This window comes from Notolepis coatsorum (genome assembly GCF_963971535.1).
Source record: "Notolepis coatsorum genome assembly, chromosome: 13".
Taxonomy (NCBI): Eukaryota; Metazoa; Chordata; class Actinopteri; order Aulopiformes; family Paralepididae; genus Notolepis; species Notolepis coatsorum.
Window position 1 is genome coordinate 64,190,124 of NC_140177.1, and position 17,931 is coordinate 64,208,054.

Genomic DNA, 17,931 nt, shown 5'->3' on the forward strand with positions numbered 1-17,931 from the left:
GGACCTAGCTACATCGCCAACACTCTAATAAATTACACACCAGCAAGAACACTGCGATCATCAGCTGCTGGACTACTAGAGGCTCCCAGAAACAGTCAAAAGAGGATCGGTAATGCAGCCTTTATCAACTATGCCCCAAAACTGTGGAACAAACTACCCCAAAACATCAGAGAAGCCAACTCGCTAGACATCTTTAAAAGACAGCTTAAAACCTATCTCTTTGCTCAGGCATTTCACTGTGGGGTAATGCAGGCAAATATCTGAAGATAAGATATCTGCTACCACCTAGTGGCAAGGATAAATATTATTATAGAAACATCAGGGATATCCTGACACAAATTGTACTTACCTGCACTATTCTTACCCTGCCTACTTTTATACACTGCCTATCAAATGTATGTGTCGGTTATCACACTTTTTACTTCTTACTGATGACTATTTTTAAACTGAATCATTTTAAACTATTTTTATTATTTGTATTACTGAATCAAACTGTAAACAGAGCTATATTCTTACCCTACCTACTTTCATACACTTCCAATTTTGTTTGTATGTTAGAGTGATGCTCTGTTGTGAGGAGAAGATGACTTTTGACCTAAATCTAGCAAAGTTGTTTACCATTCCAGTTACGTACATCGTGCCAAGGTTGATTCTCCTAACTGGGCCATTTTCATCTGATTGAACAATCTTATCACACTTTTGACTGTAACCTTGCTATTTACATTTTAAATTTGTATGCTCGCTTATGCCTGTATTTTTTACTGTTGTATGTCCGTTCTATTTTATAATTTTTAGACTATTTTTAAACTTAATCATTTTAAACTATTTTATTATTTGTATTACTGAATAGAGAGCCTATTAGGATGCTAGATCCTAATGTGAAACACTGTGATTTACCATACCTTGCTATGCTCGCTCATGCCTGTATTTTTTACTGTTGTGAAGCACTTTGAACTGCAACCTCTGTATGAAAAGTGCTATACAAATAAAGTTATTATTATTATATTAACCGAATCCTAACTAATATCTCTGTTTTCTTTCTCTTTCTGTGTGTGTGTGTGTGTGTGCATGTATGTCCCTGTGTGTGTGTGTAGGACGAGCGTCTGGCCGGCGGTTATGAAAACGTACCGACAGTGGATATTCATATGAACCAGATTAACTTTGAGAAAGAATGGCTCAAATTCCTCAAAGAATACATTGTTCCTGTGACGGAGAAACTATACCCTGGATACACCCCTAAGGTATTATATTCCCCTTAATATTCCCCTTAATATTCCCCTAAGGTATAATATGACCCTTAATATTCCCCTTAATATTCCCCTAAGGTATTATATTCCCCTTAATATTCCCCTAAGGTATTATATTCCCTTTAATATTCCCCTAAGGTATAATATGACCCTTAATATGCCCCTTAATATTCCCCTAAGGTATAATATTACCCTTAATATTCCCCTAGGGTATTATATTACCCTAAGGTATTTAAACTGTAATTATACCCTGGATATAATTTTAGAATATGAATTATAGACATACTGCAAAAGGATATGTTTTTTTGTCATAACAATCTTGTGTGTGTGTGTGTGTGTAGGCCCAGGCCATCATGAACTTCGTGGTTCGTTATCGTCCAGACGAGCAGCCGTCTCTGAGGCCTCACCACGACTCCTCCACCTTCACCGTCAACATCGCGCTCAACAAGAAGGGATTAGACTACCAGGTTATTATTATTAGTATTATTTGTAGTATTTTTTTTATTGCATGGTAAAAGTAGATTGTGTGAATTTACTTTTTAAAAGCCTTTGTCGGGAAGGCTTGTTGAAGGCTTATGTAGCCATGATGCCTACATCACGATCTATTTTAATGTTGTAGCACAACCTAACACATTCTGCGCCACGCACTTTGCCCATCTTATACCACTCTCTGCCAGGGCTGTAAGCCTATGGAGTCGCTCACCTTCTTTGCAGGGCTATAACTTTTTAAATATTATAGCTATATCGACATTACTATGGCCTAGGGCTGACCCCTATTAGTCGATTAGTCGACTAATCGGTCGAAAGGAGCCGTAGTCGACTGCCAACCTCTTAGTCAAAAAAATAAAATAAATGCTTTTATACAAATTTTTATTTTATTTTTTGTATCATTCTTTCCAAAAGAAAATAGGCCTAGAAGCGTGGCTAACGCTAATGGCACGCATAACGGAGGCTAACTGCCTACGAAAACAGGCACAGAGGCACTGAAAGAGGATTTCACCCATCTAATGAACACACTAGACTAGACAAATATCAAGATGTATCCATCAGTGGACCAATTGCATGCTTTTGCATAGGACAAGAAGCCTTTAGTCGACTCCTTCAGACATTAAGCACCTCCACAGCCCAAATGGAATGATACATTTTTTTTTTTATTAATATTATATATATTTTTATTTTTTATTTATTTTAGTCGACCAATAGTCGACTAACAGCAAATTTTGGCCAATCATAGTCGACCATCCAAATCCTTAGTCGGGGACAGCCCTACTATGGCCATTCAACATCGGGTATCTATCGTTCCGGATGTGGGAACGTTATATTTTTCCATTCATACATTGTCGTGTTAGTACCGTCATGAATGTAAGTATGTTTTAGTGTATAGCAGTAATTCCTAGAACGCGAATTATAGGCCTGACTCATATTATACATAATCGATTGGCGTTTCGTTCCTATACACGCTATATTAAAAAATTCAAATGCATATGCTCGGTATACAGTATGCTCCATCATGCGTGAAGGAAATGGGGGGGGGGGGGGGGTCGTTTATGATTCCTTGATTGTTGGTAAAGGCTTTCTTTAGTACGACATCATATGTTGATCAGATGGATTGCAATGAAATAAATGGATAATCGAGCTGGAATTAACATTAGATTCCTCTTACCTGTGGCCGATGAGTCTGGAGAAAAAATATTCCAATTATTTGATTTCTATCTGCTAGATCCATTTTCCATTTATGACTCAATAAACGCCGAAAGCATATTGATTCTTGCGTCTCGAAAGTGATCCAATGCACTCGAGTGTTTGTCTTGATCAACATAACAAGATAGCTCTGCCGGACCATTTTCCCCGATGCACAGAGCGCCACATCCGGTTTAGAGTGGAGTGCAACTCTCCCGAAATCCACCAGGCGGCGGTATTGAAGCGTTGAAATATCAGACAGAGTCCAGCTGGCTCCCGGAGCCTTTCTGGATGAATTATGAATGCCAATAGCAAATAAAGGAAATAACGGTCATAAAAACGAGTTAACTCGTTGTTGGCGCTCAAGGATTGGCGGGCAATAACGAGTAAACTCGTTAATTCTTTTCACCAGGCGTGCATAAGAACAGATAATGATATCTACTGTAATTTACTGTACCTTTTTATTTCCACCACAGTGCAACCATTTTGAAACTAATTTCAGATCTAATTGTTGCTACATGCTAACAATAGGGAGGAGAAACTAACTGCGTTTCAATATTTGTCAAAAACGTTACCTTTTGTGGCTTATTATCCCGAATAATAACAGTTATTGAAATAATTCATTCAGAACGCTGAACTTTGAACCCCCACAGTATCTGCCAGGAAGTGTAGTTCGGAATAATTCCAACGCTGATCCACAACTATGCATCCCCTCGACAAAATGGCCACAAAAAACTACAATTCCCATGATTCAAATTTTCCAAAATGGTCACCGTCTTGTAATGGACATCAGCAAATCGAGCAACACTATTAAACAGACATAAATAATAAAGAAAAAATGTAATACCCAAAATACTAAAAATAAAAAATACTGACTTAAGCAAATAAAAAACATAAAACAATTGTCATATCTTAACACTTTGGTTGCCTTGGGTTAAATTCATGATATACCATAGGTTGCCGGCTCTATTTGTCTATGGAGAAGTACCCCTTCTTTGCATGGCTATAACTTTTTAAATTCTATTGCTACATTGCCATTATTAGGGCCCATTCAAAGTCCTATATGTATTGTTCATTGTGTAGCAACGTTAAACTTTTTCATTCACATATTCATAGTAAAGTATGGTCTAATGTATAAGTATGTTTTCATCTCTTTCTGCAGCTTTCTCCAGAACGTGATCTATAGCCCCAAATGCATTATATTGATGATGCAATACAGTTTTATGGCAATCAGCGCGATATAAAAAATTCCAACTAGACGTACTTCTAGAAGTTACTACACGTCATCTGATGTTGACTGGATGGGCTAGGGGGCGTTTATAATTCCGTTATACCAATCATCTAATGTGGGTCAAATGTTGATAATAGCAGTTAGTATCGAAGACGGTAACGTTACACGCTGAAACTCACCCCAGTTTCCGCGCGCCGTTGGGCGATCATCGTAGAGTAGAAATCTTATCATTATGGGATATAAATTTACCCGGTCCATCTCCAGCTTGTATAATGGTATATACGTCCAAATCATGTTGTTTATCGAGTTATTGGCAATCGATCACTGTGTAGCGTGACGAGCCAGAGTCCCGGGACCTATAGCGAGTGCCCGGAAGTACTACGGACGTCTAGCACAACCTCTATGCCACATCCTGTTAAGCGATTGCGCCGATCGGCCACCAGATGGCGCTCCTGAACCGCCAGAGAGCTCAGTGGGTCCTGCTGGTGGATCTCAGGCCAGCGGAGGGGACATATGAATCCGATCACAGATTTTTGAAATATTGATATAAGGACGACGTAAAGCGTCCTCCGGCAACTTGAGCATGGCCGGGAATGACTTCTAAAGACGTTTCCCGGCATAGAAAGTGTTAAACAAAAATAAAATTAGAAAACATTAAGTGTGTGACATGGGTTCAGAGACCCTCTTTGAACCTCTTTCCTCCTTTACCCTTCGCCCTCTTGTGGTGTATTTGGATCTTCCTCTGTGATGTCGTTTTCGTTCCCCTTGTAATCCTCCCACTTTCCCCATCTTTCTCCAAATTTCTCTTCCTGTAACCTCAGCATGTGTGTTATCCTCTCCATATCCTGTATCTCTTCCACTATTCCTACCCATTGTGCTATTGTCGGTGGGTCTTCTTTGTACCACAGTCTTGTTATTGCTTTTCTGGCCGCTATCAACATTATCTTTATTAAATATTTGTCCCCCCCTTGTATTCCCTCGTGCGTCAGGTCTCCTAAGTAAAGCACCAGTCCTGTTTGTGGTAACCCGTATCCTAATATTCTGATCATTGCCTCCCCTATCTCCTCCCAATACCCCTTCAGCTTCTGACATCCCCAGAATATGTGCGTGTGATTTGCCCCCTCCTTCCCACACATCCTCCAGCATGCTCTTTGTGTTGGTGCATATTTTCCCTTCAGCTCTGGGGTTATAAAGAATCTGATTATGTTTTTCCATCCAAACTCTTTCCATATCCTCGATCCTGTTGTTGAATGTTGCACCTTGCATATGTTCCCCCATTCCTTCCCTGTTATTTCTATCTCTAGCTCTCTCACCCATTTCTCCCTTATGTAATCGGTCGTGTGTCCCTTGCTGTTCATTATAGCCTGGTATATTGCTGATATTACTCTTCCTTGCCCCCCTTTGTATGCCCATACTATCATCTTTATTATTCCATTCTGTTCTTCGTCTTTGGCCCCCCCCCCTTTTTTTTTATTTTTTTTTTATTAATAACTTTCTTTATTGGAAGAGTTTTCAAAATTATGCAGACAGTTATACATATTATACATCTTCCATTTTTTCCCCCCATTTCCCTTTCCTATCCCTTAACCCCACCCCACCCCCACGAAGAGCGACAACAAACATACATATAATACATGAAAATACAAAAGAAAAATATGTGAAAAAAAAAGAAAAAAAACATATGATACTAATATAACTGAGATAAAAAGACAAAACAGTTTGAGAAATAAAATAAAAATAGGGGAAAAAAACAGAGGGGGGGGGGGGGGGGGGGACTCAGTCGTCACAGCCAGGCAGGGATGTCAAGGATTCTATGTGCTTTAAAAGGGGTCTCCAAGTCTTCTCAAAGGTATTCAGGGAGCCAGTAGGGCCTTTGAGGGAGAATCTGAGCTTTTCAAGATTAATAGATAATAGTAGTTCCTTAACCCACCTATTGTGGGATGGAGGTTGAGTATGTTTCCACTTAAAAAGAATAAGTCGCCTGGCCAATAAAGTGGAGAAGGCAAGAACAGAATGTGACAGTTTGGAGGGTAGAGGTTGCAGAGGAACACCGAACAAGGCCACAAGAGGATCAGGAGTAATAGTAAGGTTGTAGGCTGTGCCGATAGTTTCAAAAATTTCAGACCAGAATGTGGCAAGGCTGGGGCAGGACCAGAACAGTGGTGTGATCGGCAGGGGATTGTTTGCATCTATTACATGCGTCAGAGATGTTGGGATACATTCGAGAGAGTCTCGAGTTTGTGTAGTGGACTTTGTGTATAACCTTGCACTGTGTGAGGTCGTGTCTCGCACAGATGGAAGATGAGTGGACAGAGTCCAATGCCCAACTCCAATACTCATCAGACAGTTCAATTCCCAGCTCCCGCTCCCACGAGTTCTTAGGGCCGGTTCCTGGGGTATCCGTAGCGGAGCTAATGAGGTTGTAGATGTTGGAGATTAGCCGTTTTTTTTCTGGGTTAAGAACCATTAGTGAATCTATAAGGGTTTCAGGGGGCCGACTAGGGAATTTGGGGTTCTGGTTCTGTGTGAAGTGCCTAATTTGGAAGAAACGAAACAGGTGGGATTTGGGAAGGTCGAATTTCTTTACGAGGTCTGGAAAAGACATGAAAGTCCCTTGGTCATAGAGATCATTAAAAGTGGTTATCCCTTTGTCAAACTAGACTTGAAAGGAAGAATCAGTGCAAGAGGGCAGGAATAAATGATTGTTAAAAGTGGGGGAGAGGTCAGAGGCCCTATGGAGGCCGAGGCTTTTCCTGATTTGAATCCAAATTTTTGTGGAGTCGACCACCATTGGGTTTGCAGAGAGTCCAGTAACCGACATAGGGAGTTGGGAGCACAGCAGAGAGCGAAGAGAGTGTCTAGAGGAAGAGAGTTCCATGTCGACCCACACCGGGCCTAAGTTGTGTGTCGTGCCCCTCATCCAATATAAAAGTTTGTGTATGTTACACGCCCAGTAGTAGTGCTGGAAGTTAGGCAGTGCCAGTCCCCCTAGCCAGGGCTGTACGTTAACTTTTTTTGCACATAGCACTGGTGCTACAGAGGTTGATAGTTTTGTAGCACAGGCCAAAATCTTGTAGCACAAGTATAAAACGTGTTATATTTGTAACAGTCACAAATGTGCCTATTGTATTTGTGTTATTTAGTTGCAGTCAGTGTTGCAGTGGCAAATTGACAGTAGGTCAAACGCTCCACGCGCGTGCGCGCATGTGCACGCGCATGCGCACGCATGCACAGTTTTTTTTGGCACAGATCTTTTTTTTTTTTTTTTTTTGCCTTGAAATAGAGAAGCTGAAAAAGGTAGCAGCGTATGAAACTTTTGTATCACAAACAGTACTGTATTTGCAAATCTGGTATATGTCATAAATGTATAGATGTAGCAGTACTGTCTATCTGTATGTCGTGTATGTCATATATGTTATGATGAATTGAAAATGGGGGACCCTGATGTAAACAAGACGAAAGTCTTTCTCTGGTCTGCATCCCCTTAACAATTGTATGTATTTAGCTGTACTGTACCCATTCTGCAATCTGTTAATAAAGTTTTCAATCAATCAATCAATCAATCAATCAATCAATCCCGCAGTGCAATACTCCAATTCAGCCATTGGGTGGGACGGTCATGTGACCCAAATCAGCCAATGGAAGCGAGGGTCCTAGAGTGTTGGTGCTCTCGTCCTGCAGCTGGATACTATTGCCTCACAGCGCGGCCGTCAGCGCGCGGCCCAGAGGGCGCCGCTGGTTCTGCGGCTCTGCAGCTGCATGCTTCTCCGGGAGTCCGTTGGATAATGCCATGTAAAAAGTCGCATGCCTGACATATCGGCATGTAACTCGAGAACCGAGGCACGGATTTTGGCGATCCAGATGGCATTCGAACGGCAACGAATAGCGCTTTATTCGGTAATTTATATGTTCGGCGAAAAATGCAGCCCCGAGCCTTCAGATGCTCGCAAAGGGCCGTGAAACTGAAACTGAAACTGAAAAACAGTGAAACCCCGGACATTTCGATGAATTAATAAACCCCCCCCGGACGCCCCGGACAGGGCGTGAAAAGAGGACATGTCCGGGCAAAAGAGGACGTTTGGTCAGCCTACTCTACCTGTGCTTTTGTTATGTAAAAACGGTGGCCGCGGCCCGGGCCGAGCCGGTACTTAGTTACAACGAATGGGAACAGCGGATTTTTGTGTGCGTGACTGCGCGTACACGCGGGAACATTTCCGTGCGCGATTGCGCGTACTTCAGCCTCAGTGAGCGAGGTATAACGCCGTTATACCGAGTTATACCAGCACTGCAACACTGGTTGCACTGCCATGTTTCGCTGTCATTTAGTATATCGCCATGTGTTATTATTACTATGATACTCTCATATGCTATTTTCAATTAATATCATAAACAACATAAGGAATATTAGCATAATTTTGAGTGGACTGAAGGAATGAGTCAGCGTTAATAGTTTTAAATGCAAATAATTTATTGAAACATAGAAGTGGGGTCGGTTGGGACACACACACACACACACAATGGGGGACCCTGATGTAAACAAGACAAACGTCTTTCTCTTGTTTATATTTGAATATCATCATTATCTGTCCATCCTCAGTTGAGTTTACTATAATATACTCCTGTCCTGAGTCCTGACTAGTGACTTCATCGTCTTTCCAAACGCACGCACGCACACACACACACAGGGAAGGGGAGAGAGTGCCCCCCATTTCCCTTTCCACACTGTGTCTGCTGGCTCTGCGCCTCTGATCAGGATTAGCTTGTTAGCTTGCTAACGTTGTAGTGATTGTAATGGTACATAAACGTTAATTTCGGGCGATGTGCGCATAAAGGAATGGCGACGGTGCAAAGCATGTAGATGCATTTGACCCGTTGCGAGAAAGAAAAAACACCACGGACTTATTTCGGGACGTGTAGGCGCACTGCTGTGTTAACGCAGCAGTGCGCAGCAACCGACCAACGCGCTGCTCTGCTTGCAGATAATGCAGAAGCACAAGCACGGATAGGGCGGATACGACTCGTCGAGTTGTCACAAGAGTTTTTTCAAAATAAGAGTATCATATGCACCTGAACGTTGCTAGCTTTCGGAGCCTAGCTGGAGCTGCGCGTGGGCAGAAATGAGACCCGCTACATGATTTTCAAAATAAGAGTATCTATATGAACCGAATCCCTATCGCACCAGTGCTACTGAAGTAAATCCATCCATCGCACAGACAGCTGTTGCTGTAGCACGTGCGATATATATGTCGCACTGTACACCCCTGCCCCTAGCTCTTTGGGGAGTTGTAGTATTGATCTCCTCATCCGTGGGATCTTATTGCCCCAGAGGAAGGAGCTTATTAATCGGTCAAGTGTTTTAAAGAATGACTTCTTAATGAGGACTGGGATATGGGTGAAGAGATATAAAAACTTTGGTAGCACTACCATTTTAATTAAATTGACTCTACCCACTAGAGATAGTGGAAGACATGTCCACCTGTTAAAGTCTAGTTTGCACTTTTCAAGAAGAGGTGAGAAGTTTTTCGAGAACATTGTTTGGATTGAGTTGGTGATGTTAACCCCTAGATATCTGAATCCATCTGTAGTATACTTAAAGGGGAAGAAAGTCCGGGGTATTTTTTTGGCTGAGGAGTTGATTGGAAAGAGTTCGCTTTTATGAAGGTTTAGCTTATAGCCCGAGTAGAACCCGAACTTGTCCAGTATATTAAGAATTATAGGGAGAGAGGCGGTCGGGTTAGATATATACAGCAGGAGGTCGTCTGCATATATGGACAGTTTATGAACTTTTCCGACCCGTGTGATGCCTTCAAACCTCTCTTCCTGTCTTAACCAGATGGCCAGTGGTTCGATGGCTAGGGCGAACAGAAGGGGGGAAAGGGGGCAGCCCTGTCTGGTGCCTCGATGAAGGGGAAATGGGGCTGACTGAAGTCCGTTTGTATGGACTGAGGCGACTGGGTGGGTGTAGAGTATCCAGGCAATAAAGTCAGGCCTAAAACCGAATTTCAGCAGTATAAAGAAAAGGTAGCCCCACTCCACTCTGTCAAAGGCCTTCTCTGCATCCAGGGAGACAATTACTTCTGGTGACATAGAGTTAGGGGAATTGAGTATATTAAGAAGCCTTCTAGTGTTATGAAAGGAGTGTCTACCCAGCATGAATCCTGTTTGGTCAATTGAGATTAAACTTGGTAATACCTGTTGTAAACGTTTGGCTAGGATTTTGGATAGAATTTTTAAGTCTACATTTAAAAGTGAAATGGGTCTATAGCTGCCACATAGAAGAGGGTCCTTGTCTTTCTTGAGCAGGAGAGAGATCGAGGCCTCAGACATAGTTGGGGGCATGCGACCCTTCGAAAAGGACTCGTTATACATTTCCTGGAGAATTGGAGCGATGGATGCAGAGAATGACTTAAAAAATTCCACAGTGAACCCATCTGGGCCCGGTGTTTTACCATTCTGTAGAGACGTAATTGCTTCCAGTACTTCTGTAATCTTAATCGGACCGCCCAGTGCCTTAGCTAGGTCTTGATCAATATTGGGGAAGGCAATCTCCTCTAGAGGGTTGTCCCCTTCCCATATGTCTGAAGAACACTGTGAGGTATACAGTTCTGAATAAAAGGCAAGGAACGTTTTATTAATCTCTACAGGGTCTAAAATAACATCACCAGTCGTGGATCGGATCTTGGGGATCAGTCTGGATAGGGATGTGGCACGTGCTTGGTGAGCAAGCAGTCTCCCCGCCTTGTCACCAAATTCAAAGAACCGCTGTTTGGTCAAGAATAGCTGCTTCTGCGTTTTATTTGTGGTCAGTAAATTGAATTTAGATTGGAGTTGAAGACGTTCTTTATAAAGGGCCGGGGTAGGGGCTGAGGCGTAAAGGCTATCGACCCTAGCTATATGTTCTGCGGTTGCAGTCAGATCAGCTCTTTCTGTTTTATTTAAGATGGAGATAAAAGAAATTGCCTAACCCCGCATATATGCCTTAAAGGTTTCCCATAAGGTGCACCTAGAGATTTCGGGAAAGTCATTGGTGTCTATAAATAAGGAAATCTGTACCTCAAGAAATTCCTTGAAAGGAGTTTGGGCCAACATTGATGAGTTGAGCCTCCATTGTCGGAAAGGGGGAACATATCTAGAAAAGGTAATATCGACTGAGGTGGGGGCGTGGTCTGAGATCACAATACTGTGGTACTCACAGGAATGTACATCTGACAGGTAGCGGTTGTCCAAAAGGAAGAAGTCAATACGCGAATAAGAGTGGTGTACATGTGAGAAAAAAGAAAAAGCTTTATTTGAATGTGGTTTAGCTCTCCAGGGGTCGAATAAACCTAAACTATTTTTATATGTGTTGAGAATTTTAGCTGATTTAGATAAGTGGGGGTTGGACGACGACCTATCTAAGGTGGGGTCCTGTACCAGATTAAAGTCACCACCGATAATTAAATAGTGGTCATCTACCTTGGGAAAGGAGGAGAAGAAATTTGATATGAATTTGTCATCATCCCAGTTAGATGCATAGACACATGCCATAATCACAGGTGTACCACATAGCCTACCTGAAATAATCACAAATCGTCCATTAGGGTCTTCAATATAATTTGATAACTCGAAGGGGATATTTTTATTTATAAGGATGGCAGCACCTCTTGCTCTAGCTGAGAATTTAGAATGAAATATATTCCCTATCCAGGGGCGCTTGATTCGATGAACCTGTCGACCGAAGATGAGTTTCCTGCAAAAAGAAAATGTCACCCCTGAGTTGCTTTAGATGATTCATTACTTTATTAATTTTTACAGGCTGGTTGGCACCCTTCAGATTCCAAGAGATAAAGCGAAGCTTCTTACCCTGACCAATCATATTGAGATTTTATGTAGGGAGACACGACATTCCAAGACCTGATGAGATTTCTGAGCCAAAGGAAGAGGGAAGGGGGGGGGGGGGGGGGAAGGGGGGAAACAAACAATAACAATATACCTACATCCGCCCTTGTCCATATCCCACCCCTCCAAATCCACCCGTACGAACCCACCCATGCGTCTATCTCCCCCCCTACATGCCCACCCACCTCCCCTCTATACTCCCAGCAGGATAGCTTTCCTACTTTTATAACTTCTCCTATCCGGAGATTACGCTGCATCCCACCTGGTGTGGGATGTGCATAAAGTCCCCCCTGTGTCTCCCGAGTTTCGTGGTCTCTGTCCAGCAGAGAGATTTTTACAACTTTTTGAACTAAACCTATAAACTGAAGCTATGGCATCAGACATGGCCACAAGTAAATGTCTCACATTTAGCAGATGGACTTTATATGAACTAATAACTGCAATAAAGTGCATATACGTATTGCACGTGTGCCTGCGTTAATGCTGCACTTACACACCTGAAATGGGCTTTGAGTGAAAATAATAATAAGTGTGTGCGTGCACCTAGGGCTGGGCGAGATAACGATAAATATCGTGATATATTTTAATAATCGATATCGAATATCGAAAAAAAATAAAAATCGAAAAATCGTTTTTTTTTTTTTTTTTTTTTTTTTTTAACCTGCAACAGGGCAGTTTTAAAACCAGAGACAGTGGACAGACTTGTCTTTCTTGCCTGCAACTTAAAGTAATGGCTTTGCTTGTCCAAATGACAATACTGACCAAATTGAGATTTCTTTTTCTCTTGTCCATTTATTTTGTTTGCTTTCTAATTTAAAATACATTTTGAAACCGTCTGTACACAGTAGGCTATGTGTGCTAGCAGAACTAGACTCCAGTCACGAGTCACAGTGCACATGTGCGGTGGTTTGTCCACCAAAAAAGCGCCAAAAGATCGAAAATAAACTAGCAGAGCCAGAACTGTTCAACTCCTCTGGAGCCACAGCCAGCAGAGAAGCCGGTTTACTTTAGCTTTTAAACCAGCTGCAGCCTGAGAACTGGAGTGTGAGGGGATGTAACACTAAAGATGGCGGCAATGACAAAGAATTGCTGCAAAATAAACATACATCTGTTGTTAAAAAAAAAAAAAAAAATTATACTTATAACAATTCGATAATTATCGATATCGAGAAATAAAATAAAATTATCATATCGTTATCGCGATATGATTTTTTTCCATATCGCCCAGCCCTACGTGCACCTGCTGCCCATGCATAAAGAAAAAATAAAAATAAAAAAAGGCTTTAGATGAAATAGTAAATGCAGTATTCATACCAACGCAGTGAATGGGCTTTAAGCGAAATCATATTAAATGCATGCGTATATGTGCTGCACCTATCTGCGCAGTAAGTAGGCTTTTTAGGAGAAATAATAATAAATGCATACATACTGTGTGTTCACACATACACACACACATGCCTGTCCAGGAATGCATGTGTACTCACACACATTCATATAGCCATGTGCATGCAAACAAGCCTACCAGTACCACACTAATTGTCAAAACTTCATGTTCTTGGAGAGCTAATACCACAATGACCACATGTAGCCTAAAAAGTATAATGTCCACAGTAATCAAATAGGCTTTAGATTAAATAATAGGAAGTAGATATACATGTATGTACACACACCCTCAGACACAAATAGGCTTTATATGTGCAGTAATAAGCATGAATGCCCACAAACACATACCCCTATACACACATCCACAAATAAAAAAACAAATAAAAACCGAGAAGGTTAAATGCCAAAAGGTTTAGATTCTCTCTCTCCCCTCAGCCTAACTCTACTTGAATGATAGACAATCTTCTGTCTGGTAGAGAGTGGCGAGAGAGAAAATAAAAGAGAAAAATGAATAATGTGTTAACCTTGTTGTATTCGGCAGATTATAGTATTAATCCCAATATAAATGGGTTGAGGTCTGTGCGGCAAGGTCGTGAGCAACAGTCTGGGTTCATATGACAACGTTTTTAAATTAAATGCCTAAGCCATGGATCTTTGCCAAATTAATAGCATGAGTAGGTCGTGTGCGTGGCCCATCCATGATCGAACGTCAGACCTCAGATGGTAGAGCCGTGAAACTAAGAAGATTAGTGTGACAAACTGTTTTTACCATAATTCTTTTTGATAGAATATTGCGTGACTCACTTGATCACACAGTTTGCCTATATACTTTAATTAAGTGTCTTGAAGAGAAAAAAAAGCGAACAACAAGCTGCAATAATAATAATAATAAAAAAAAGAGAACAGTAGTGAAGATGGTCGTGATAATAATGACAATAATAATAACACTAAGCAAAACACGTTACATTAAAGTATGTTGCGTGACACACTTGATAGAGTTTGCATACTTTGATTAAGTGTCTCGAAAAAAGCGAATAACAAGCTGCAATAATAATAATAATAAAAAAATAAATAAAAAAAAGACAGTAGTGAAGATGATCATGATAATGATAATAATAATAATGACAATAATAACACTAAACAAAACCTGCTATATTAAAGTATGGCAAGAGGCTTGACGAGCGAAACTAAACCAATACAGCTGCACTGTATTAATCAACAAGCTACTGCACAGCATAACCAAATTGACTGCTCTAATTCAACACAGTAGATCATTAATTAAATATATTAATATAAATATTCAGTAGGCTCCTATGCAGTTCTTTAGTGATCGATTATCCTCCAATAATAGTAGGCATAGCATTGGTGAAGTAATAATGAAGTAAATAGAAAAAAACGTTCAAATGTTCAGAGATACATAACCAATTGACTGCTCTAATTCAACACCGTAGATCATTAATTAAATATAAATATGGCTATGGGCAAATGCCTATGGGTGGAAAAAAAATTAAGTAAAGAGATAGAAGTTCAAATGTTCATAGAACAGTCACTTATCTTGATCCGTTGGTTGTCATCTTAGTGTTCAACAGTTGCTGGGCCGCTTTTATTAGTTTTCTGATGAAGATTGTTCTGCTTGAGAAACAAATCAGCGTCCTCTTTTGAATGACACATCACCTGCTTCCCTTTGAAGTCGATCTGTAATGATGTGGGCCAGCGCATTCTATAGACAATGCCATTGTCTTGTAGGGCGATTTTGGCCTCGAGAAACATCTCCTTTCTCATCTTTTGAATGGCCGGTGGGATGTCTTGAAAGATTTGGACTTTGGCACCTTCAAATGTGAGGGACCGCTTTTCCCTAGCCAGTTGTTGAATTTTATTCTTCTCTTGGAGACGGAGAAAGCGAACCCAAACATTACGAGGCGGGCGGCCTGCAGGTGGACGTGTGTTCGGGGCCCGGTGCGCTGTTTGTAGCTCGATGCGCCTCGGGAGCGCGTCAGGGCCGAACAGGTTCAAAAAGAACGTCTCGAAAAATGCGATTGGGTCGGGACCTTCTCTCCCCTCGGGAAGGCCGTGGATTTTAAGGTTAAACCTTCTGCTGCGATTTTCCAGGTCGATATTCCTCTCCGTCAGGTATGATATTTCTTTTTCTAATTTGTGGAGTCGGCTGTCAGCTTGTTGGGTGTGGTCCTCCACGTCACTGACCCGCTGTTCCATAGTGTCGACTCTTGTTGTCAAAACCTAAGATTGGCATCGGGAGCACAGGGAGCGTGCGACTACTCTAGCACTGCATCTAGCCCCCCCCTTATTTCTTTGTTGTAGTAGTCTCTAACCTGTAGATATCTGAAGTGGTCCCTGTTTTCTAGTCCAAATTTCTCCTTTAATTTTTGTAGTGTCTGCATTTCCCCCTTCTCTATCATTTTGCATATTGCTGTTGCCCCCCCCCCCCCCCCCCTCTCCCACCTTCTGAATCCATGGTCTAACCTCCCTGGTTTGAATCTCTTGTCATGTGCTACCCATCTCAGAACCCCTGACTGCTTCTCCAATTTGTGTGTTTTTACTACTCTGTTCCATATGGTCAAGGTGCATTTGGTGATTGGATCTAATAGTCCCTCTTTTTCTTTAAATAGTTCCCTATCTCCCACCAGAGCTTGTACCTTGTATCCCTCCCCTTCTTTTTCAATGTCTTTCCATCTTGCCTCGTATCTGTCGTTACACCAGCACGTCACTGCTCTCAGTTGTGCTGCATAGTAATAATCTTGTAGGCTTGGTACTGCCATCCCTCCCTCTTCCTTTGGTAGTTGTAGTGTTTTATATCTGACCCGTGGTCTTCTCCCCGCCCATATGAACCTCGATATCAGCCTGTCCCACTCCCTGAATTGATTCTGTGGTATTTGTATCGGTAGTGACTGGAATAGGTACAGTAACCTTGATAGTATGTTCATTTTAATGACCTCTATTCTTGAATTGAAGTCCAAGGGCATTACTGTCCATCTCTCTAAGTCTCTCTTGATGTTCTGATTTATCTGTGTATAGTTCGCCTCAAACAGTTTCTCCACCCCTCTCGTGATGTTCACCCCTAAGTATTTAATCTTGTCCATGTCCCATCTTATCCCGTACTGTTCCCTAATTTCCGTCGTTGGGGTATAGTTCCATGCTAAGGTCTGTCTTTGTCACGTTTAGTTTGTATCCTGAGTAGTGGCCATATTCCTTCAGTAGATCCATCAGTGCCGGGAAGCTCTTGTCTGGTTGCCTCATGTATACTATCACGTCGTCCGCAAATAGGCCTAGTTTATATTCCGTTCCCTTTATCCTTACTCCCTTAATGTCCTCGGTCTGTCTGATCAGTTGTGCCAGTGGTTCTATGAAAACGGCGAAGAGCGTTGGTGAAAGACAACATCCCTGTCTGGTAGCCCTCTCTAATCTGATTCTATCCGTCAGGCTGCCATTCACCTTAACCCTCGCTGTCGGTTCTTGATATAGCGCCTTGATCATCTTCATCGCCCTCCCGTTCAGTCCGAACCTCATCAATGTTTTATATAAAAATGTCCAGCTCACACTGTCGAATGCTTTTTCTGCATCTAGGCTAATCAGTACCGCGCTACCACCTTGTTTTTGTATCTCCTCTACTATGTGTAATGTCTTTCTCACATTGTCCTGTGTCTGTCTCCCTTTAATAAATCCAGTTTGATCTTCATCTATAATGTCTGGTATAAACGTCTCAAATCTCTTTGATATTATCGATGTATACATCTTGTAATCCACGTTGAGTATGGACACAGGTCTGAAACTACTACATAATTCCCTATCCTTCCCTTCCTTCGGTATTGTGGTGATTATGGCTTCCTTCCACGAGGGGGGCATTTTTCCCTCTTCCATCGTGTGTCTGAACGCCGCCCCTAACATGGGTGCTAATTCCGTTCTAAATGTCTTGTAGAATTCCGATGGGAATCCGTCGCTCCCCGGAGACTTGTTGTTTTTAGCTCTACTAATTGCCTCTTCCAGTTCTCGTTCCGTAATTATTTTATTTAATTCTTCATTCTGTTCTTTCCCTATCGATGGTAACTCTAGCTTCTCCAGATATGCTTCTATTTCCTCTTCTCCCACTGCTTTTGGCTGTGTGTATAGTTTCTCATAGTATTCTCTAAATGTCCTCTCTATTTCAGCTGGGTCTCTCAATATTTCATTAGTCTTTGTATCCCTTATTGTGTGTATCGTGTTCAACTTCTGTTGCGTCCTAATTCTCCTAGCCAACAGTCTGGTCGCTTTTGGTCCCCCTTCATAGTACGTTTGTTTCATGAACCTCGCTTTCTTTTCTATTTCCGTCAATAATTCCCTATTTATCCTGGCCTTTACTTCTTTGATTTCTCCGAGCGTTTCCTGTTCTTTTGATATCTGGTGTCTCCCCTCTAGCTTCTTCAGCTTCCCTATCAGATTGTGATATGTCTCCGTTCTGGCCTTCTTCAGCATTGCTGTCTTCTCCATCAATTTCCCCCTTATCACCACCTTCAGTGT

General features: G+C 41.7%; 1 protein-coding gene across 1 annotated transcript in view; it reads left to right on the forward strand.

Moving 5' to 3' along the window:
- The window catches only part of plod3 (procollagen-lysine, 2-oxoglutarate 5-dioxygenase 3), a 113,243-nt gene that overhangs the window by 86,765 nt on the left and 8,547 nt on the right, over positions 1–17,931 (forward strand). Inside the window, exons 17-18 of the mRNA XM_084327317.1 lie at positions 1,095–1,241; positions 1,589–1,714. Of these exons, the coding sequence (XP_084183443.1) occupies positions 1,095–1,241; positions 1,589–1,714 (273 nt within the window). The remainder of the gene's footprint in view (positions 1–1,094; positions 1,242–1,588; positions 1,715–17,931) is intronic.